General features: G+C 40.3%; 1 protein-coding gene across 1 annotated transcript; it reads left to right on the top strand.

Moving 5' to 3' along the window:
- Window positions 1–720: 720 nt before the first annotated feature.
- On the top strand, window positions 721–21,718 carry cavin2a (caveolae associated protein 2a). Its single transcript, XM_088930346.1, has 2 exons — window positions 721–1,563; window positions 16,487–21,718. The coding sequence occupies exons 1-2, from the start codon at window positions 1,054–1,056 to the stop codon at window positions 17,312–17,314; spliced, it is 1,338 nt and encodes a 445-aa protein (XP_088786472.1). The 5' UTR covers window positions 721–1,053; the 3' UTR covers window positions 17,315–21,718.
- Window positions 21,719–23,074: the final 1,356 nt, after the last annotated feature.

Genomic DNA, 23,074 nt, shown 5'->3' with positions numbered 1-23,074 from the left:
TTCTGAATAGCTGCAATGCACAATGTGTTGCAATGATATAACTGTATCTCAAACTGTTTACATTTTTTTTCTCCATAAAAATATTAGTATACCATCTTGGTTTTTTGTTTTGTCTATGGCATCTGCCATTTCGGTTTTTAATTATACTTTGCCAAAAAAAGTGAAATGAACACACCTTTCTAATCCTAAGCAATGTTTACTGTAATGGCCTTAGGTATTGCTACAGGAAAACTACAGTAACAAAGTACCCCGTGATGCTCCCTTCCCTGTGGTCTGTGCAACAGAACAGCTTTGAGGAACCCTCATTTTCCAGAAATAAAAAACACCTTGTGCCAGCCATTACCACAGTGCTTTAAGCACAGCCAAGAGCAACCTATGGCAGGTGGCCATGGGGTGGGTGTTTTGCAGTGGCAGAGATGAAGTCATTATTGAAATATGCCTTTTCACATTATCTGTACCTAGTTTGCAAGAAGAGGGGAGAGAAGGAGCCTAAACTTCACCTCTTAAAAATGTGAAGTGGTGTGAAAGGGAGTGGAGAAAGTAGTTGGTACTGTAATTCACTATGTATAAACACAGAAAGACTACACACACACACGAAGGCATGCACAAAAAGCCAAACACTCACCCTCCGGGGCTGAACTAGCTGGTGGTTGAAGCAAAAAAGTCACCTCCCACTGGGTGGGGAGGAAGCTTTTAAAGCGCAGGGCTAGGAATGCTGCTGTGCTTTGGACTCTGCGCAGCTGCCTGAACTGAGAGAGAGAGAGAAACGAGGACTCTCTGTGGAAAGGGGAGGGAACATTAGGCTGTGCAGTAAAGAAGCAAACTTTTCCTAAAGCCTGTTTCAGAAGGAAAAAAAAGAGAGCAAACTTTTACGTTTGCTTTCCTTTTTGTATTATTAGTTGGGACAAGACAAGAAACTCAGGAGAAGAGACAACACGAAGAAGGGTGAAGAATAAACAGCCTTAAGCATTTGAGTGGTGAAGCAAAAGAGAAAAGTGAAAATCAGGCTCCAGGGCTAAGGGAGAGAGCGAGCAGTCTGTGCACAGTGTAAAGATGGGTGAAGACGGTGTTCAGGCAGAGCGAAGCAGCGCAGTCAATTCCCATGAGACCCAGGATCTGGTGGTGCCCAGCCCGAGTCCTACTCAGTCCTCCCCCAGCCACAGTCTCAACCAGCTGGGCACGGGCGGGGCAGCCGGGAAGGGCACTGGAGAGGCCGGAGGAGAAGGCTCCTCGCAGGTCAACGCCATCACAGTGCTGACGCTGCTGGACAAGCTGGTCAACATGCTGGACACGGTGCAGGAGAACCAGCACAAGATGGAGCAGCGGCAGGCAGAGATGGAAACTGCAGTGAGGGGAATCCAAAGCGACATGACCAAGCTGTCCAAGAACCACACCTCCACCTCCAACACGGTCAGCAAACTGTTAGAGAAGTCCCGCAAGGTCTCTGTCCACATGAAAGAGGTCAAGGACAAGATGGACAAGCAGGCTGTCCAGGTCAAGAAGCTAGAGGCCAACCATGCCCACCTTCTCAAGAGGAACAACTTTAAGGTGCTCATTTTCCAGGTAAGGAGTCTCCCTTACAGATGCTGGCTTTGGACTGGGGAAGCATACAGTACATAGCGAAAGAAAGCAGGTGTTTGGTCATTTAGTTTCAGCTGAGAATGGCAGTCGACCTTGTGCATAGCAGTGTTGCATAAAAGACTATCCTTGTGACATGGATAATAAAAAGCTGAAAAGTTACACTATAACATGTGGCTGCATTGAATATACAGTACAAGCCTTGTTGAACTATACCTTCAGTGGACAGTATCCATAACTATGCTATGTAGCAGCATGTTTACATCATTTATAAATCATAACAGGTGGTTTACAGCCATGCAAGAGCACTTCTGTGGAGTGTTTGTTAACCAAATAAGGTATCCCTGACTTTTATACCACAGGAAGAGATTGAAAACTATGTTATGTTCAGGTTGACTAGAAGCATAAATGTCAGCAGAATAATACTTGAAATTCAAGGTGTGGTAAAAATAATGTCACAAAAATAGGTAGTAACATAGTTGGTGAGCTTTCTGTACGTGTGTATTGTTCAGATTACATGTGTGTGCATGCAGGTGTGTTTCACCTGCACTTTGGATTACTGCTGTAATAATGAATATTTGTAAAGAAGGTAATGCTTAAGAATTTCCTGTTTCATACAGTGAAAACAAAAATTAAAAATATCCCTGAAACTGTGGTTTAGGAAAGAATGACACAAGGTGTTCTTGAGCTTCTGCAGCTGTGTTGTAATATTTACTGTTAAACCTGGAAGTCTGCAACTTGAAAGTTTGCTGAAAACAAAAGGACTGGATTGAATGAATCCTGCAGTCATCTGGAAGCAGTAATTGAGTGTAATCTAAACTATTTCAAAAGCCTGTGAAAGAAACATCAGGTGCATTCAAATTACTGTTTACCAATTCTTGATTTCAAAGACCTCAAGTTAACCGTGTAACCAAACAGGTGTTAGGATCATGAACATTATTCCTCCATCACTGAACAATACAGTCTTCAGTGGCTCTGTGATGAATGTGGCCTATAGCAATGTTTTTCCAGTGTTGCTATGGCAAATTAACTTCCTTTCAGATGGGTCATGACCACCAAAGAAACAAAGTTAATTCATTTTTGCCGTTTTCTTTGCTACTTTTGCTCTTCTATTATGCATAATAAGTTTCTGTTACTCACAGATATCAGAGACACTATCTAAGGATGTTAGAAGTCAAGAAAAATATCGAGTTCTACCACATTGAAACAAGCAGCCATGAGAGGGCTGTGATATCTGTGCAGCACAAATGGAGCTCATTGGCAATAATCAATTATCACACATTTCATAATTTCCTAAATTACAAGTATTGGATATTATGAAAAGTGTCAGACCTGCTTACTGAGAATGAGCTCCTTTTGAATTCAGATAACGATAGATGTAGCTCTTGCTTTAATCAATGACTCCTGGAGTCTCTAGGATTCCCATGGTCTTTCCTAGCCTGTAATATAAATATCGCTCTTCACACTGACTGTCTGGACCAGATGCACCAAGTCAAGCTGCTTGTCACCCTGTGTTTGTACCGCTGCCTATCTTGCTGCATTTTGTGCTTTGTGTTGTGCTGCAGATTTCATTTCCCTCCCCTGGCTGCTGAGAAAGGAGCTAAAGTATTTTGTTTCATCTTATTGTGAGGCCCCATAACAGCCCTACCATGAGAGATGGAATGGTTGCTGCTGGACCTCATTACACTGTTACACTGGACCAGATTTTACGGATCAGAACGTCTATTCTCATAATTTTCAAATTTACATGATTTCGTAGCCCATATGAAGGACCAACAGGACCAGCAGAAGTGTCAGCTGGCTCCACAACACACTATTGTCTGTTTTTTCCTCTTCACATTTAAAATAAATTCCAGCTCAGAGTTTACTTTTACGCCAGTTACATTAGTTATTGCAGTAGCAAAACTCTTAAAAAACATAAAATCCATGATTTACAATATTCAACATTTTTCTTTGCTGTCCTACATCAAAAGGATTGATGGCATCTCTTCTGTTCCCAGGCAGGCAGTTATTTTGTGTCCCTCTCTCATGTTCTGCTGTACGTTGTTGTTTAATGGAAGTGTTTGTGCTCATTTTTGCCATTAAGGTTCTCAACTTATTCATTTATTCATTAACACAAAGAGAAAGGCCCCTTTGTCAACTCTAGCAGTTGATTTCCACAAGGATTTCGGGATGATCAAAGCTGAAGAGCGCTATCTGTGGCCCACAGCCTACTGCAGCGATTCTCCACGGGAATAGCACTGCAGGTGTTTTCCATATTCTAAGTTGGATTTCCATTGGCACGCCTGAAGGGCTCTACTTTGGCAGGATGTCATGCAATGTTTAGAGAGAAACTGATGTCATTCTAATAAACATTTGCATAGTGAACTAGGTCTTAACCCCTCCTAGTAACTGCTGCAACCATGGCCAGTCATGAATTTTCCCACTGTGTCTCACTGATACTCAGTAACAGCTTCAGAGCTATGCAGAAGTGTTACATCACTCTTATTGATCCTTAATTGAACATGTTTAACCCTCTCCCTAAGGTCTTGCGCTGTTGAGGATTTCAGGAGACCTAAAAATCACACTGGATTCTTTGACAGGCTTAGGGACCCCTGCATAATGTTTGCATATTGATATCAGTCACAATCAGGTTATTTGTCATGCACTGAAATTCATGTTCAAAAATCTTTTTTACTTAAATATTCAGAACAACATTCAGACATAGCCCTCAACTCTATTTTAAATCAGCAGCATAATAATACTTTGTATTTTTATCATTTTGTTTTGCAGCACATGATTAAGTAACTAACTACAATACAAACATTTCTGAGAAACATAGGGCTATTTATGAAAACAGCCAACAGATTCCCGTTTTTTTAACATCTTTGTTTTAAAAAAATAACTTTGACCCATGGAGAACTCCTTGCAAGCACCAGTTAGCACATCCTGGTTGATTTACAAAGCAAACGCAATTAATTTCATACATCCTGGAAGACACTGTGGAGATCTGTGTACACGAGGAGCAGTTGTGCAGGCAGGTTTGTTCTGGAAAATGTCTGGTCTGCAGAGAGCTACACTTGCTCACAGGAGCACTACACATACTGGTGTGCAGCTTTCACTTCAAATACATGGCAGAATGAGAAGACTGTAATCGGCTTAGTATTGCCAGAGTTATATTATTCTCTGCATAGGTTTTCAAGTGCTACAGTAGAGTAATGAGAAACAGTTTGTGATCCCATGGTTTGATAAGCAAAAAAATTGCGACCTTGTGGCATTGCATAAAATTACGCATTAATATGCAGTATATAATTCAGGGCTTTTTTACAGAGATCTGAGTGCCCAAACTGATTACTTATTATGTCTTGTAATTATAAAATAATATGTGAGTTCTATTATCTCTGAGATTTTTCATGAAGGCTATTGAAAACATCCATAAATACCTTCTGTGATTTCAGTTCTTTTAATATAGTCTTGGGAAAGAAGGTCATAGAGTAGTGCTCAGAATTAGAGCTATGCGAGTACACTCCTGCCTTACAAATCTGGAGTTCTGAGCTTTGCCCATATATGGCTCACCCGGCCTAAGAAAAATGAAAGCTTTCATTAAATAAGAAATGGTTTTCAACGGAGTGGAAGAAACATGAAACCATTTTTTTCCTTTGTAATTTTTATCTTTCCTTCAGGGTTTTGGGAGACCAGTGACTTTCATTTCTGTAATAAGCTGCCTTCCATTTATAATCATGTTGAAAAACAAAAACAAAAAATAGGCTTTACGAGGGAGAAGGCAATCTGTATTGAGAGGAGTGTCTTGTTAACTGACTTCCCTGAGTTAACTGCATTTTACAGACTGTGGGTTTTGCAGGTCTGACATAAAACTGCATATGGGTCCATTACAACTCATCCCTTTTGGAAAACAACAGAAGTCTCCTACAACAAAAGTCAAGTAACAAATGTTTTAACTTCTTTGCTCATCAGTTCATAAGATGAAGATAGACAGAGGCAGTACCATGCACATTTTAATTTTATAGCTGTTTTTCACTCCCTATACTACGCCTCTGTATCTTTTCTTCCATCTGAGCTCTAAATTACTCAATTAAACCCTTAAGTAAAATCTTAACATCTTTAATGAAAGCACTTCAATTGCTTCTGGCTCTGTAAAAGTTTTAGGTTTGAGATTAACAAATAATGTCATGATTGACTTAAAATCTACCACAGATTAACATCTGGAAACAGATTAATAAAGAACAGATTTAGTAAATATCAGTATTTCAGAAACTGGGGTTTAAATTGAAGCAAAAAAGCAGACTAACCTTTTCCCCAAAAGAATATAGTTACATGTCCCTTAGGAAAGTAAATTAAAGTTAAACATTGTCTCTACTGAGGATACAGTGCTTATTCTATGTTATGTCTAAGTGAAATTTAAAAATTCCTTCTTTTTCATGAAACAAATACATATGTAGTAACATACCTACTATAAATAAAATATATAGTGTCTTTATGACATTTAAGATTTTAACTCTATGGAACAAACCCAATACAGTTATACAGTACAATACACTGGCAATAAATACACACATGGATGAATTCTGTGATGCTACCGTACCTCTAAATAGTTGTTTTGCAGAAAAGGCACACACCTCCAGAATGCTGCCAGATTTAATTTTTAGGTATAACTTCCAAAATTCCACAACCAGGAAGTGTGAAAAGGTTAATGGTATCTGCCATGACCTTTCACTGAACTGCCCCACTTTGCAAACTGGAGAAATATTCTACAGACCATGTGAAAGGCTGAGGCAGTGGTCCCATGCACCTCATGCTCAGCAAGGAAGACCACTCTGACCTCTACCGACACTGACCAACAGGTGTTAAACAAGACTGCAGGAAGAACCAGTTTTTGATCAATCAGCAATCATGGCTTACTAGCTGCTGCTAGCCAAGTGAGCTAGGACTAAAGGAAAAAGGGAAAAAAAAAGTGTGTCCGAGTCCAGCTAGTATATACATTCACATTGTAATATATCATTGAATCAAAAAAGGCTGAAAGAAAACGTCAGTTTACATTTCTATAGAAGGGCTGCAAATGAGGTATTATCATTAATTATCATTGATTTTTACCTAAAGTAACTTTAATTTACACATCAGGACATTTTACAGAAGCCAGTGTGCCTTGAAAGCTTCCGAAGGCAGGCGGAGCAACGCGCCGGTTGGAGTATTCTCAGTTGTATTTAATGGCAACGTCAGCTCAAAGATTTGGTTCAAACCACCAAATGGAGACGGGCATGCCGACAAGCGGACCCTGCTGATGCGGGATTAACGCTAGGAAAGAGTGTACCTTGAAAGCAGCAGTAATTAAGGGTATTCTAGAAAAACACATGAAAGTTATACTTAATATTTGTTTTGCTGACAAATATCTTTTGAGAATGTGGAGTATATATATATGTATAAATATATAAGCAAAATTAGATTCTGTTTGTTTAATTCAAAGATGCTTGTTTGGTGTTTTCTACACTCCTGGCAGCTACTGCTGACCACCTCTCACCTTCTCAGCTGTTAGAACTGTCCACTGTGAGGCAAGAGCTTACACAGCACAAGGCCCCTGGAGACAGTCATGTTTTATAGCTAATTACATATTTGTTTTCTTATTGCAAATCTTGGCAAACAAAATACTGAGTGGTGGGGTGTGAGGACGGGAAAGGTATCTGTGAAATTGCAAGTCATGTTAGAGCTATGTAGGAATACTAAGCAAATGATCAATAACAATTAAGGGTCAAACTCAAAGATAATTACCTGAAATGGCTTGTGCATTTCCACAGAGTGCTGATGTTTACAGGGGTTAGGGACAGAGCTGAAGTTGGCGTTTCTGTAGGCCTAAACAAGTGGGAAAAATCCTTCCATCCTACCTTAAAAATTATTCTTAATCTGTGGAAATGAAGGTGATACCTGGTTATCACCATCCAGTCAGCACGGACACAGAGCTGTCACTGCTCCTTAAATCCACAACTCCATGGAACCACAGCTTCCAGAAAAACAAGGAAATTCTGTTCTCCATTACAGTATCTGCTCAGGGAGGAATGTGCCTGGGCACCAGGTGCAGAGAGCCTTGCACTGGGCTGCAGAGGTACTGTATGAGTGCTCAGTGCAGGCATGCCTGACTTTTTGCAGCCTGGCTCCTGGTAATCACAGCACTCCACGTTGCCAGCACTTCCAGACTGTGGGGTACAACAAGGACAAAGTTTGACCTTCTGATTTTATGTACAAAATACAGTGAGATAATAGCACCAGAAAGCTAACTGGAAGATACTTTTCTTTTGGGAAGAACAATGGCTTTGCACTTTTTCTTTTACTGGAGTTAAGTGTGTGCATGCACAAGCAATACTGGGGTTTATCTGTAAAGAGTTCTGAAAATGAATGTATGCAAGATACTGTACATACACGTATTTCAACTTGATTCCAATGATATTTCTAAGGTTTTGGAAGAAACATCTCATCTTTTCAAAGTTTCCTAAAGGACTGAGATGATATGACGGCAAGAAAGGTCAAAAGAGAGCAATGTTAGCACAGCGAACCTCTTTGGTGATTTGTGGGTTTATCACAAGATCCAGTGGTGTGTGTAAAATTTGTTCATAGCCAGAATTCAATGCACCACCTCTCAGGCACCCCCCAGCTCTCCGAAGTCGTGAGTGCACACAGACAGGCAAACAAATTTTAGCCAAAAAAGTAGTCGTGCAACCCAGCAGGTTTGCAATGCTTTTCATGCTCCAGAGGATTACGTCATCATTACAGCCTCATACCAAATAAGCCCTAGTAACACCAACAGTGATCCAAAGCAGAATGCAATATATTGTGTCTTTGTGACACTTAATCTCTTTATATTTTATATCTATTGAGCAAAACCCTATATTGTAACACACTGGCAATAAATATATACATAAAAGAATAAATAGTGTTTCCTATTCTTTTGTGAAAGTGAAAGAATGGGATGTATTATAACTGGGAGATAATCTACACTTCACTTGGCATGATTGTCAGAACTCCATGCCCTTGCACCATCATTGTGTTTCTTCGTAATTACTGGTTATACTGTACATATATCGCTCATAAAGGGGCAAAACACAATGACAACAGATAACCAAGTACAATGTCAACTATTAGGAGGCACTTCTAATAGTGAGAACACTGCTTAGTATGCAAAGCAAGCAAAAGATGAATTTGTTCTAAGGAACTGCTGGGTGGCCTCTTTTGCACTGAGGTATTTAAGGGGGCAAACTAAAATCAAGTCAGTTCGTTTCCCTGCCATACACCTAATCTATTAAATCACTCTTCTAGATCATAAGCTAATGTAGGTTGAGTAGAAAACAAGTGTGCACAAGTCAGGCTTCTAAATCTTGTCAAGAGCAGTCCCAAGTAAGTTATTTTTCCATAAAAGGAAAAACTACTTTTTTGTCCCACATGTGTCCTCAAACCACCATTATGTCTTGCAACCCAGCAAGCAAAAGACTGTTTCATATTCTATATGGTAAATATGCCCTGAAAATCTTCATCTTACCCCCAAGGAGCATTTTTGTCCTTGTTGCACACAACAAGCTAGATAGATCTCTTTGCTCCAACGTCTCTCATCATAACAGGCCTTTTCCTTGCTTATTTCCCTAGCAACACGTCTGTTTTCATTGGGAAAATACTGCCCTCTGGGAACGGAAATGCTCTGTACCTCATCATCGGGCCCACAGTTTGGCCAGAGCTTAATAAGCAAGGAAAGTAATTTGTTGTGGTTTAGATATTTCCCTATTTCACTATGTTATATTGTATTCATTTTAGCACATAGACATGTAGAATACAGTTTGTACTTTATAAAGGATCAGTTTTAAGTAAATGGCCAAAATATTCATAATTTATTATCCTGAGAACAAAACACTGTTTAGAGTTTAAGAACATAAGAGTGGTTGAAAACATTAAGGGCCTTGGACAGTAACATTAGTACCAATCCTGACTATTACTGAGAGCTTAAAAATTATTTCACCAAACATGCTTGACATAGGTTTTGTTGCTGTTAGCATCTCAGCATTTGTAGATGAATTTCTAGCTGTAAGCTAGAAATATAGGTGTTTGCAAAACAAACCTCTGCTCTAAATTCATTCTCAGATTCCACTTGAAAAAAAAACTGTGTTATTTTGAGATAAACCCCACCCTACCCCTGCATTGTTCTTAACTTAGATTATTATTATCTATACAAACTGGCTTCTATAGAATAAAGCCATTGATTCTGCACAAAAGCTATCTTTGTGCTGACCTCATGATCTGTGGTCTTCACAGTTCTTTCCAAAAGGCTCGCTCAGGGAAGCTGTGGATTTGTTACTCAGTACTGACGCAGGGAACACGAGAGGGGAGGTGACAGCAGGATGGAGAGGAGGTGGGGTTTCTCTCAAAGAGCACCACGTGAACAACAGATAAATAATAAGCCTAACCTCAAGCCCTGGAGCTAACAGGAAAAACAACATGAGCCCTGCTAAAAACTCTACATAGATAACTTCTCGTATCTTATTGCAATTCTATGAATAAAACACATCAATGTAGGAAAATATTGTTATCTGCCAGAGGAACATGCAAGCCTGACAGTGCTGGTTTTATTCTTCTCAAGAAGAGAAAGCTTCTAGACGTTCTGCACTTTACTAGATAGCCCTGCAAGAAGTGAGATATAGAAAAACTCTTCCTTAAGAGTTTATCCTATTTTGAAAAAAGAGTGACTCTCACTATTGTAGAATGTTACTGTGTACCATTTGAATTGAATACTGAGCTAAATTGAGCAGATTTGATATGGAGATGAAAACTGTGGCATGTAGAACATCCTGCAAGGCCTGATGCAGAATATCACGGAGAACGCAAATATTTACACAACAAATAGTGATCTTAAGATGCCACTGCTCTGAAAGCAATAGATAGATGTGAAGGCAGGACTATATGAGTTTATGAAGTAGATTATCCATAATCTGTCCAAAAGATCCCTTTATATATCCGAGTTCTCAGAGACAAGCAAAGTAGCAGGACTAGTCAGAAAAGCTGTGAGGCAGATCAACATTGCTTCTTTCATCATCGCAGCCCTTTGAATTTTTCACTCAATTGCATCTGCAAGTTTGAGAGGCAAGCACAGGGATGATATAATTAACTATTCTTCAAGATGTTCCTGGTTTAGCATTAACAGACCATCAAAGCATCAGTATGGCTACAAACAAGAGGAGGCCACTCAACTCATTGTGCTCATCTGGTTCTATTTCTCATCACGTCCCATAGCCAGAACCTGTTGTACTATGAACGAACCTTTTAAGCATGACACCCCTTGATCTTGATCACACCCTTCAAGAAAGGGGTCATTTAGATTAACGAATCAAGCCTACATTGCACGTTTTCAAAAAGCTGGCGGAAACCAGAGTACCCAGCAAAAAGCCACATGAACTTGGAGAGAACATGCAAATTCCAGAGACAGACACTCCAATATGGGATCGAAACCTGGAGCTGAGGCATGCCACTTTGCCCACTGGCCAACCCTGCCACCATACTATTCTATCTTAAAGTATTTCCACAGTGTGAAAGCAACGGTGTCTTCTTCCCGCCACTCCTTCCTCCCCTCCCACATAGTAGCCAGGTATGGGGGGCTATAATCTGTGCATTCCTAAACTTGTAGTGTAACATACCACTGGGCCATGGCTGGCATTCCATGGGAAAGAGAGGAATTGCAATTGCAGCAGCACTATAGCTCTCTGTGACTAATCAACTGGGAATTTGTACTTGTCTTCACTGCCTGGCTCTGCGTTGTTTACACAGACTTTCCGATTACAGCTTCCTTCATTATTTAGGAGATGTCCATAAGGCTTCAGCCGCAGAAAGTCAATGAGAAGAGCTACAATTAGCAAATGAAATTCCCCTTTTAATTCTCTATGCATTCATGAGGTCCCTCTTGTTGAATACTTACAAGCGACACACAGTGTCTTTCTTTTGCTTTTGTTTTGGGGAAAGTGGTTACTCTTTTCCTCAATTTTAAAGGTTATCTACAGTATGTGTAACAGTCCTGCATTGCAGTTTTCATTATTTCCTTAATAATAAAGGAATATGATCTCCAAATACTTTGAAAATATTTTCTTCAGTATCTAATGGCATTCGTGAGCGTGTATTCTTGTTTTTCTCAGTTCAGTTGTGAAATCACTCTCTTTCAGCTGTCCTGAGGCAGTAGGAGACAAACAGGTTACTCCAAATACCTGAAACTCCAATGGTCCTAAGGCAAGCACCTTCTAAAAAGCAATACTTTCCTACTTCAGGCTGTGAAACCTTTTCTTTTCAAGTAAAACAAAAGTCTAGTTTTAAGTTCTTAGATTTATCAATAACAAATTAAACTCAAAGACTACAAGGGAATCTGATACAAGTATTCAACATCCCCAAAAGACATTGAGAAAAATCAAACCAGTGGATTTTTTCAGAATTGATAGTGAAATTTGTAACAAAGGTCACAGGTGGAAACTACATGTAAGCACACTGAAAAATGAGAACAGGAGACAATGAGAGTATAGAACAAAAATGACACATTACTGAAGCTGATATCCTTATATCAATAAGATACTACCAAATAGCCTCCTCTTTTTTGTAACTATTTTAGTTTTTATTACTCATACAGTATATTCATTTTTATATCTCAATTACATACATCTGACGCAAAACCAGATCTGACTATAACCTATCCATTCATCCTAAATTCTTAGATTCTAAGATCATATTTTTTTACTCACTCATCTTTTCCTGTGTGTAACTAAACTCTTACTGTGCCCAGCTAATTCAAAACAATTTCATTCAAATGTTTTTTTTTTCCATTCAAGACTTTACTCCCACACTAAAGTTTGGTAAAGCACAAACAGTAATTTCACTTAAAGAAATGATCCATTAATCATCTGTCCATTATAGGAAAGCTCCTTGTTTCTGGTAAGTAACACAGCAACCCATAGCATATCACAGAAGCGGAAGATGAAAGATGGACCAGGGAGTTCTCCATGGACAGAATACCAGACCATCACAGAGTCTAACAGACACACACAGAAGCAGACCACATATAAGTGTCATATAAGAGAAACGAGTCTCTGAGAGGAAAGAGGAGCACCTGGACAAAGAGAGAACATACTGTACATACTCCACATAAAAGACACCCTAGGCCATAATCAAACTCTGGAACCAAGGGCTCTGAGGCAATAGCACTAATTTCCACAACAGCATACCTAATACAGTCACCTGCGTCTTTATAGCAATGTATAAAGCACATAAAAAAACGTGCCTGTTTTGACAGCAGTGTGCTCAGAGGTCCTAACTATAATTTCATTTGACAATCCATTGTGTATTACAGGACTTGATGTTTTACCTATTGTTAAAAGGAGATTTCTGTTGTCTCCTGTCACTGTGATTTAGTACATCTGTATGTCTGATTGAGTTATATTGTAGTTTTATGGCAGGGAGTGACAGGGAGCACAATTTCATGTACTGACATGCTGCACTGGTAATTTAGGTTATAAATTAAGTAGAGGTAGGACTGATCGACATGAGATGGCCAACAGTCAATACAACCAGTTCCAGTTATTCTGGCTTTACTCGCTGGTCCACAAACAATGAGTCATTTGTTGAACCAGACTAGTCTGTGTGAGCACTGGTTGAGATGTTGGCTAATTACATGTTCTAGCCACATAGAGTAACTCTGAAATAAAACAAAGAGGAGCACTTCTTCGGTTTAAATGGTGTAAGTTATTTTCTTAAATAAAAGTTAAATAAATGCATTTAAGTGCTAAACAGAAATCTATTTACTGTACAACACAGTTCACAGATGTAATTCATACCCATTATTTTGACCCTAATAAGAAAAGTAATTTCCAGCTGCAGCTTCACTAGACCCACGTCCTAACAACAGCGCAGAATGTCTTCAGTCCTGCTGGCCTCACTGTTGTTGTTCTACAGAATTAACAAATAATTAGTTCAACTGAGTAATTAAGATCCTCAATGTAAAACAAAAAAACAAAACAAAACCTGGACCAGAATTCCAAACCTCCTCTGGAAATGGCCTCCCAGCAGTATTGAGGAATAACTGATCTGAGGTACAAGCTGGGAGAGGCAAGGGAAGGGAGGTGTTGTGAACTATGTGGCCTTGATGTGCTAAAATGTTGGGGCTCGCTGTAGTGGTAAGGTTTTAATTCTCCTGCACATTGCTGGGATTCCTGGAGCGGCTCCGTGCCAGGAAGGACAAGCAGTTCACTGCGTTCTTTCCCCTCCCCTTCCCTTTTCTGGAGGGTCTCCAGAAGCCAGTGGAAAATCTGAGTGGTACTTTGTTTGGCTTCCTTCCCCTTGTTCCTCACAGTGCTGCTAGTTGCACCGTTTCTCCAGGAGAGGAACAATGAGGAAAGAAACACAGACTTTTAAAGTATGTAGAACAGCAATATTGTGAAACCAGTCAAAGGGTAGGTTTTCACAATCTTGTATCAGTTGGTTTTGTTTTTCCCATAGGAGCAGTTTTTATCAAGCATCATTGCTTCACTCATTCACTGTTCTTTACAGCTCCAATGTTACCCCTATATCATGTAATCTCTGAGTGCAGAAGGTGCTGAGGACTCTCACTATTAACTTTACAACAGTACCATACTGTAGGTCTGCTTCAGGCCTGTGTGTCATACCACCACAGGCACAATCCATTCAAATCACCACAAGCCAGTAGTGCTCCCAATGCAGAAACACTGAGGTATTCCTCAGTACACAACCACTGCTTTTGAATCACATCTGTTTAATTGCAAATACATTATTTAGACTGTACAAACAGGTACAAAGGCATAAATTACTGGAGTGCATTAAAGGTAGAGTCTAACAGAGGACCTTCTTGTTGGATTCTGAAGTACGAATGTTCCAAAGTTTAAGTCTGTGTGACCCCCTCAGTCTTAAAATGACCTAGCCTTCATGGAAAGGTGCAAAAACTTAAATCTAAAGCTTCACTATGTTAACAATAATAATCCTTTTTTAATATAAAGTGACAGAGCAGCTGCAGAACAGCTGAGATGTATGGTGGACTTTTCCCTTACGCATACAAAGCAAATCATGGCTGGCATTTTCACAAGGCAAACAGGGAGCCAAGCGCAGCATGTGGAAACTGACAATGATTTCAGATGGTCTATTTAAGAAGATAGAAGAAAGGACAGAACAGACTGTTATAGCACATCGTGTCTTAACTACATTCCCCAGAAAGTCGTGGGGAATGATTTGCCACCTGACTAAATGGGAGTAGACAGATGATCAGGTAACAGTTAAAAACCAGGAAGGAGCTGTAAATCTCTGTTTTCTAAAGCTGGCGTCACACTACACGACTTTTCCTAGGATTTTCAGTTGTAGCCTTTATTTACATAATGGTAAGAAAATCACAGCAAGTTGTAGAGGGTCGCAGCGCACGGCTGTTACCGTGAGTTGTGTAGTGTGACACCCCTAGCAACTCAGTCATAGCACTCTTAATAGCCCCTAATACTCTCTGCGACTCGCTACGGTGGGTGTCTGCGGCAGTCAACAGCCAGTGAGCACTCAACCGGAAGTACAATGCCCACAAACAGTGAAGAACAATGGTGGCTGCAGGGAAAGAAGGAAAGTGAGTGTTTTAGACTGTGCAAATGGAGGAGAGGCGCATCTAACTTTGGAGCCAGCACAGATGTCTGTTCGATGTTTCGTGTTTGTCGTTTCGTGTTTGTTGTTTGCTTACTTTCGTGCGGTTTTCTACTTCTTATTTAGGTGTGCTCAACGTTAATTGGCTGCCAAAATGAGGCAACCTCGCGGTACTTTCGCGGCACAATTTGAGAATGATAATAATAATTGCTTACACTTATATACTGTAGCGCTTTTCTGGACACTCCACTCAAAGCGCTTTACAGGTAATGGGGATCCCCTCCACCACCACTAATGTGCAGCATCCACCTGAATGATGCGATGGCAGCCATAGTGAGCCAGAACGCTCACCACACATCAGTTAGATTTGGAACCATGATGAAAAGTTGGGGGAATCATGTAGTCACCCCCTGTGACTCCTAGTCGTATAATTTGACACCCTCTAGGACAGAAAAGGCAGTGAGATTCAGCAGCTGCAGTCATTAAATTTGACATGCCCTCCAACTAGAAGTTGTGTCGAGTCATGTAGTGTGACGCTGGCATAACAAGAGAGCAGAGCCTCTATAATGTGCTGCAGTAGAGGGAGGAGGGAATAAGGAAGTGACTGACAAACCACTCTATGAACATCAGTGTGAGTTTAGTTGCCTGGTTGTTTATAAAGAGGACACCTTTAAGAAAGAAGTTTACTTAGAGCTTCTTTAGTTTTGTGTTTTTTTACCTTGCCGATGATACAGATACTGTACTTGCTATGACACAGCACACCTGGAAAAGTCACAAGACCTGTCTCAAACTAGGCAGCGATATAGGATTCAGAGATGCTGCAAATAATGGCTGAAAGCCAAGGTTCACCTTTAGCAGGAAGTCAGCTATCAAAGGCAGCATACCCTGATGGAATACCATCACAGAAAATCTGCTAAAAATTAAAGGGATACCACAGAAATTTAAAGCTAGTCCGCTGCCATACACTAGGCAAATTGTTTAAATTGAGCATTACGGGATTGTAGGATTTAAAATCAATGATCAATTATATCACTGCAACACCAATTTTGTGGTTTTGGAAATCTAATGTTTACCACGTGCATAAGATTTAGTCCAAACTTCAACCCTCACACTAACCCTTGTGAATATAGTATTACCAGAGTTCAAAGGTATTTGTGTGTTCTTCACACGCTTTTCAATTTTACAGAATTTGCTGCCATTAGCTGAAAGTGACCAATTCTTCTGTTTAGCACTGTGCACAATTATTCATGATGGATTTCGTCATTCCCGTTTTCAGGAGGAGAATGAGATCCCGTCCAGCGTTTTTGTGAAGGACCCAGTTCCCTACCCCCGGGGGCCTGAGGCTGAGGAGGAGCCACCCACAGTGGATGCCAACCGCTCTCAGGAGGAGACCCTGCAGACAATCAGCCTGTCTTCCGACGAGGAGCTGGGCCATGAGGATGAGGAAGAGGAGGTAGGGGGAGTGGGTCTGCCTGGCGAACGGCTGGAGCAGACACGTGCAGAGAAGATCAAGCGCTCCAGCCTGAAGAAGGTGGACAGCCTGAAAAAGGCCTTTTCCCGCCAGAATATAGAGAAAAAGATGAGCAAGATCAGTACCAAGATAGTCTCCCCAGAGAAGCGTGAGAAGATCAAGAAAAGTCTTACTCCCAACCACCAGAAGAATCCCAGTGCCAAGAGCTCTTCCTTCAAGGTTTCACCCCTCACCTTCAATGTTAAGAAAATGCGGGATGGCGATACTGTTCCGAAAGCCGAGGAGTCTCCCTCAGCTGTTGCATCCATTGAGCTGGAACCCCTCAGTAGCCCAGACGAAGAGCCCCCCTTTACTGTGGTGCACTCTCACTTGGCCCCTGCGGTGGAAGAGGGGAAATCTGCATCTGACTCCGTGGAGAAGGAGCAAGAAGAGGAGGAGGAGCTGCCCAGCCCACAGCAGAGCAGTGTGGCGACTGGTGGCCTGGAGGCAGAGCTCACCATTGTGGAGGATGATGACCCCCAGTACACTCTCTCCTCCACTCTCCCACATGACGAGCTCCACCACCAAGAAGAAGAAGCCTGCAGGAAGGCGGAAGAAAAGATGACAGAGATCACCTCAGATCAAACCCCTTAATATCCTTCGACTAATCTTGCCCTGACCCTCTACACATCCACACACCCCTCATTCTTTTCTCAGGCCCAGGAATAAAGGTCTGCATTCCTATCTCTGAGAACATCCCTGAGCTACAAGATTCCAACATTCCTTCTACAGGACTTTTCCCACCCAATCCCTCCTCACTAACGCCCAAAACGTTTCTGAACTCTGAAGATTCTTCTTTCAAAATCACTATTCCCCCTGACCCATACTGTTATTTGTAATCATGTTGTCCTAAATCCAGATTGCTTTGGTCTTTTGCAATATCTGTTTTATAACTTAGTAGCTATTTCTCTATCAATACATTTAGTGTGAAGAAGAGATTTGATTCTGGCACAAGTGATCTGTATTGTGCACTTTCATGTTTATTTTCCCTTGATCCAGGATTTTCTGACTCATACCCTCCGGCTTGGATTATGTGGGAAGCTCTGCTTCTGTGTTAGGAAACAGCTATACTGAGCAGCAGGAAGGACAGTTGTTGAGGGCAAAAGTTAAGGGAGGGTGAGTGCAGCGAGAGAAGGAAAGACATTAAGCTGTGAATCACGCTTTAGGCACACAAGCTTCAAAGCTGATCTTAGCAGCTTGTTTTGAACAACCACTTAGCAAAAAACTATTATAAAATGGTGAGTGGGTAGACATTCATTAAGGCATATAGGCAGAGACCTGATGCACAGCACACAGGCTCAGAGCAGGCAAAGGGCCTTAGATGAATGTATCTTTTCCACCACTCCTTGTTTGGCACAGTTTTTCTGAACACATTCTATCAAACTTAAGCTTTGTGCCTGAAAGAAGAGTTTACTCAACGTAAAGCCTAAACTTGTCTCATTCAGCCCAACACACAACATTTGAGTTTCAGCTATAACCAATAAAATGTTTGTTTATGATTTTAGAAAATAATCCTTCTCAGTCTTGGCTAATCTTGAGAGGTTAGCTGCGGCAATCCATTCTAACAGTAGAAGTATAAGACATTAGATGAGTTATTGTTTTTTTCAAACATCCATCCATTTATAATTGCTTCATCCAATTTAGAGTCGTGGTGGAGCTGGAGACTATCCTGACAAGCAACAGGTGCAAGGCAGGATACACCTGGATGGGACACCAGTCCATTGCAGGGCAGATACACAGATACAGACATGCACACACTCACAACTAGAGCCAATTTTCTCAGAAGCCAATTAACCTACCAGTATGTCTTTGGACCACATGGAAGAAACCCATGCAAACTTGAAAACACACAAACTCCACACACATAGCACTCAAGCTCAGAACTGAACCCAGGGCCCCAGGGCCATGAGGCAGGAATCCTAACTACTGCACCACTATGCTGCCCCTTTTTCTAGCATGTCTTCCACAACCAATGTGAATGTAGTGAATGGACAAAGGCATGCACTGAGTATCTCAGTTTCTTCAGACCTCAATTTCTTTTGGTTCTGTGAAGCCCCCAAATATTTATATTTGAAGCAGTAATATAAATAGAGGAATAAAAATGCAAACAATTGAGTATAGGAACAAATAGTATTTGTTGTATTTTAATGCTTCGATGTAACTGATCAAATAATACAACATAGAATATTGCTAGATGGAACTGAATGTTTTAAAAATCTTTTTTTTTCTGAATGCACAAATTTGGGCCTTCCGCTCCATCAATGTCTTCCAGCATATGATCAACAACTCCACAAAACTCTTCTGACAGATTCAAACTTATCCAGAAATCTGGCTTACATTGCAATCAAGGATACCAGAGAAAAAACAACAGAAAACCAGCAAAACTACTGATAGGTACTAATCAATACACTGAATGGCAGAATCCACCTCAGCTATTAAGAATGCAACTGCATTGTGCTTTAACACACAACATAACATCTAGTCTAAACAGAACTGCAAACTGAGAGGCAATTCATAGTCTTGACAAAGTAAACAAAAGAGATTCACAGAAGTAGGCTCAATTTGCACCTGAAACAATCAAAGAAGTGGGGCTGGTTTATACTTGATGTGTACTGTACTGTATGTATAACTGCTGTAGATAATTTTCAAATAACTTTGAAGCAGTACATAAACATAAAATGTCTTCTCACAACTGGCAGAATGGAATTACACTTCAATACACTGCCCCCCTTATCTGAACACATTAAAAAAGCAAATACAGCAATCTTTTTAAAATCTTATTAAAAAAATAAGTACAAAATTACACCAAATATAGTACAGAAGGGGGGCTCACAAACCATAAAATCTATATCTGAAAAGGGGGTTAAATTAGCCGGTCTTAATAGTTAAAAGATGTATCAGACCATGCTGTCAGTTTCTGCACTGGCCAAATGTAACCTGGCCATATTTCTTTCCATAAGCACAACTGCCGCAGTTAGAGCACCAGCCTGTGAAAGCACACCTGTCTCAACATCAGAATACAGCAGGTGATTATAGCAAACGATCAGTTTCTCCATTCACAGCAGGTAAAGGAGATAGAAAAACCACAGCAGTGAAAGCACCGTAGATGTCATTGAGAACATTAAACTATGAGAAAGATCAAGATCAACTGGAAGTCATAGGGCCTATCATGCTTCTTCAGCTGTTAAGGGTTTATTCATTAAACACTATTAACAGAATACCTCTAAACTGAGGTAGTGAGCTGCAGAAGGAAGCTGCAGAAGGAAGGCCCAGCTCCTGCTTGCACAGCCTGCCCCCTTCACCATTACACAGCAGACTGAAAACTGCAGGTCTGAGGTTCACCTGTCCCTCTGGTTACACATAGGAGCAGACAGATGGTTAAACAGTTCTTTTGTAGTTGTAAGCAAGGCTGCACTGTTATGGATTTAGCTCTGGTCTTATGCGTGGAGAAGTGGGCACACGTGATGGAATGCAGAGAATCTTTTATTTTTGTTAATTTAAAAAAAAAGTCTCTTCCAACTATTTTTCAATTTGTCAAAGTTTCATTTTGCCAAATAATTGGCATGGAAGAAGGATGAGTGCATTCTTCTACAGGTAGGATTGATGGCTTAGTTTCCATTAAATGTTTTGATTTTGGGGGCGTCAGATCCAGGTGTGCTGCTCTTAGGCAAGCCTCTGGGCAACAGCTCAGCAGAGGCATCTTTCAGTCAAGACAAGACTGACTGATAAAGGGAGCAATACTGGGAGGGGTAGAGAGAGAGAAATTGAGAGAAGACATTGGAGGGTTTTGAACAGAGATTTTCTAAAAAACAGCTTTGGAATCCAACACATTTCCATATCACACATACAGAGCTGAATCATGTTTACAAAGCAACCAGCACAGTGTAGATTTGTAAACTTCAGTTGGTAAAGAATAAACACTCCAAACTATTCACCGTTAACAAATGCTGGCATGTCAATGTAGCAAAACCATTTATTTTCACCCTAAGATTTTTGTTTTCAGGCCTTCTAGATTTTTATGTTAGAGAAAAAAAACTTCAGAGGGAACGGAGCAGCATGCTGTGAATAAAGCTTCATAAATATAGACGTGCATTTCTGCGACTCCTCAGAGCTGCATCACAGTAGATATGGAGATAGATAAAACCATCTTTACCTCACAAACATCGAAGAAACATTTGCCTCGACAACCAACGCAACGCATCTTTTCCCCCCTCCCATATAATTATTTCTTAATTTCTCTGCCTTCTCACTCACTGTCAGAGATGTCAGACAGAGAATACTTGTCCAGTTAGCGATGTGAAGGAAAAAGTAACCAGGCTGTGTCATGGAAGGTAATTCAATTTGAAATGACTAACCTGCCAACTGGTTTAATAGCTGTTAACTAAACTCCAGGAGAGAGGTAGAAAGACTGAAGTACGTAGTTGAGTGTGAAAATTAAGTGATGTAGATTTGCAAGGGGTCTTAATCTGACACGAGTTGACAAGTTTTATTAAAGATAAGACAACTTTGTACTCAGCGGAAAGACACCATATGCTTTGGACCTACCACATGCCATGTTACATAATAGATCAAATGCTTTAAAAAGTGTTAAAATATCACAATGGATTATATCATAGTTTATATGAAACTACTGAAATTATATTTTCTTTAGGGGAGTTCTACAATATTGACCCAGTGTAGGATTGCCCACTTTGTATTATGAGTACAGAAATGTGTGATTTTGCTCTAAAGGGATGGCTTTTCTTAATTTTTAATTTTACTTTATCTCACACAAATCAATGACATGTATGTTGTTTTTCAAGTGCTAACCTTGCAGATGACACAGTAATATATATAAGTATATATTGTCTTAATGATTTTATTAATAGTTATCAATGATACCAAAGAGTTTCTTACCATGGAAGATTCACCGCTACTGTGCTATATTGCCTTTCTGTAATCCATTGCATTTTATTAAAACATTTTTTCCAAAAGTATAAAATAAAGAATTTGCACAATTTTTCCATGCTTTTTATCATTCTTCTAATACATTTTGAAGATCAACCCCCCAAGGCATACAAACAAAATCAGTCCTTCCCCAAGTTCAGGAACTACCTCTGTTGAAGAACTGTTAGCCCTCATTTATTCACTGCTATAGCTCCAATCCAAACAATACCTGGACATATAATCTATAGCATACTCTCAAAGATGATTGGCATCGCAAAACGTTACCAACACTCCCAAACTCTAAAGAAACCATTAACTTCTACACAGTTGCATAATGCAAAATCTGACCACTAAAGGTGAGTCTCCAACAAAATACCCAAAGAAGGGATTTGAACTCTGGGGGAGGGGAGGTGGGGCTGTATTTGATGTGAAGAATAAAGCTGACACAGCAAAGAAACACAACAGGAGCATAACAATGGGATAGCGGGTTCCTGAAAGAACACCATTAAGTTCATCCCCAAAAAAACAGAAGCAGCTGCCCTGCCTTTCCAGCTAGTGTTGGGAAGTTGTGTTTGGCTGAAACTCCACCGAGCTGAACAATAGCAGGAAGAATAATGACACTCCAGAGCCCTGAACCCCTTTAACGTTCAGTATACATTAAACAAAAGGTAAATGCATACCAAAGCTTATACTGAAACCACCAACATAAGACCTGTCAAGTTTCTAGTTTGCTAAGAATGTACTTTTATTCCAAAAGGAACCATATAATAACTGTTAAAAGAAGTCTACTCCATATAAACAGTTTCACAAGCACTGAACTTTGAAACATGGGAACAAGCCTGCAGGCTTCCTCACAATGATATGTGCTGGTGGTTTACAATAGAACACATGGCAATTCTGCAGCGAGAAGAAAGGGATCCGCCCCACTCAGCATACCCACATTCAAGCTTGCAAAAAACTACAATATCTGATGCTGTGGTGCCATCAGGTGGGGGAAATCAGACTACCGCAAGGAAAGTAAAGTGCGCAAACTGTGAAATTCAGTTCATCGTGGTTGACCTTAAAACACAGCTTCCCGATTTCACTACTTTGATGAGTTACATATTTGTGTTTTAAAATGTTAATTTGCAAGTCTGTGCAAAACTTTGATGTCTCACTCAAATAATGTACGAAAATGTACAAAAAGGTGTAGCTTAAGAGCCCAGTTTCAGATTCTCTCTGGACTCTCCAGTTCAGCTCTCTGCTTCTTTACCTGTTCCTCCTGTACTCTGTTAATTGATGGTATATGTCCTCTTTGAGGCCCTCTTCAGTGAACACTTTTATGGAATCCAAAATGACACATCCTATTTAGGGAGGGTAAATGAGAGGGTTTATCGGAAAGCCTGCTATTATCCTACAATGAGAAAACTCTTACTTCCTGTTGGAGTT

This window comes from Atractosteus spatula, chromosome 13 (assembly GCF_055471065.1).
Source record: "Atractosteus spatula isolate fAtrSpa1 chromosome 13, fAtrSpa1.hap1, whole genome shotgun sequence".
NCBI lineage: Eukaryota > Metazoa > Chordata > Actinopteri > Semionotiformes > Lepisosteidae > Atractosteus > Atractosteus spatula.
Note: the sequence above shows the minus strand (reverse complement) of the source record. Positions and strands in the feature narration are given on the sequence as shown.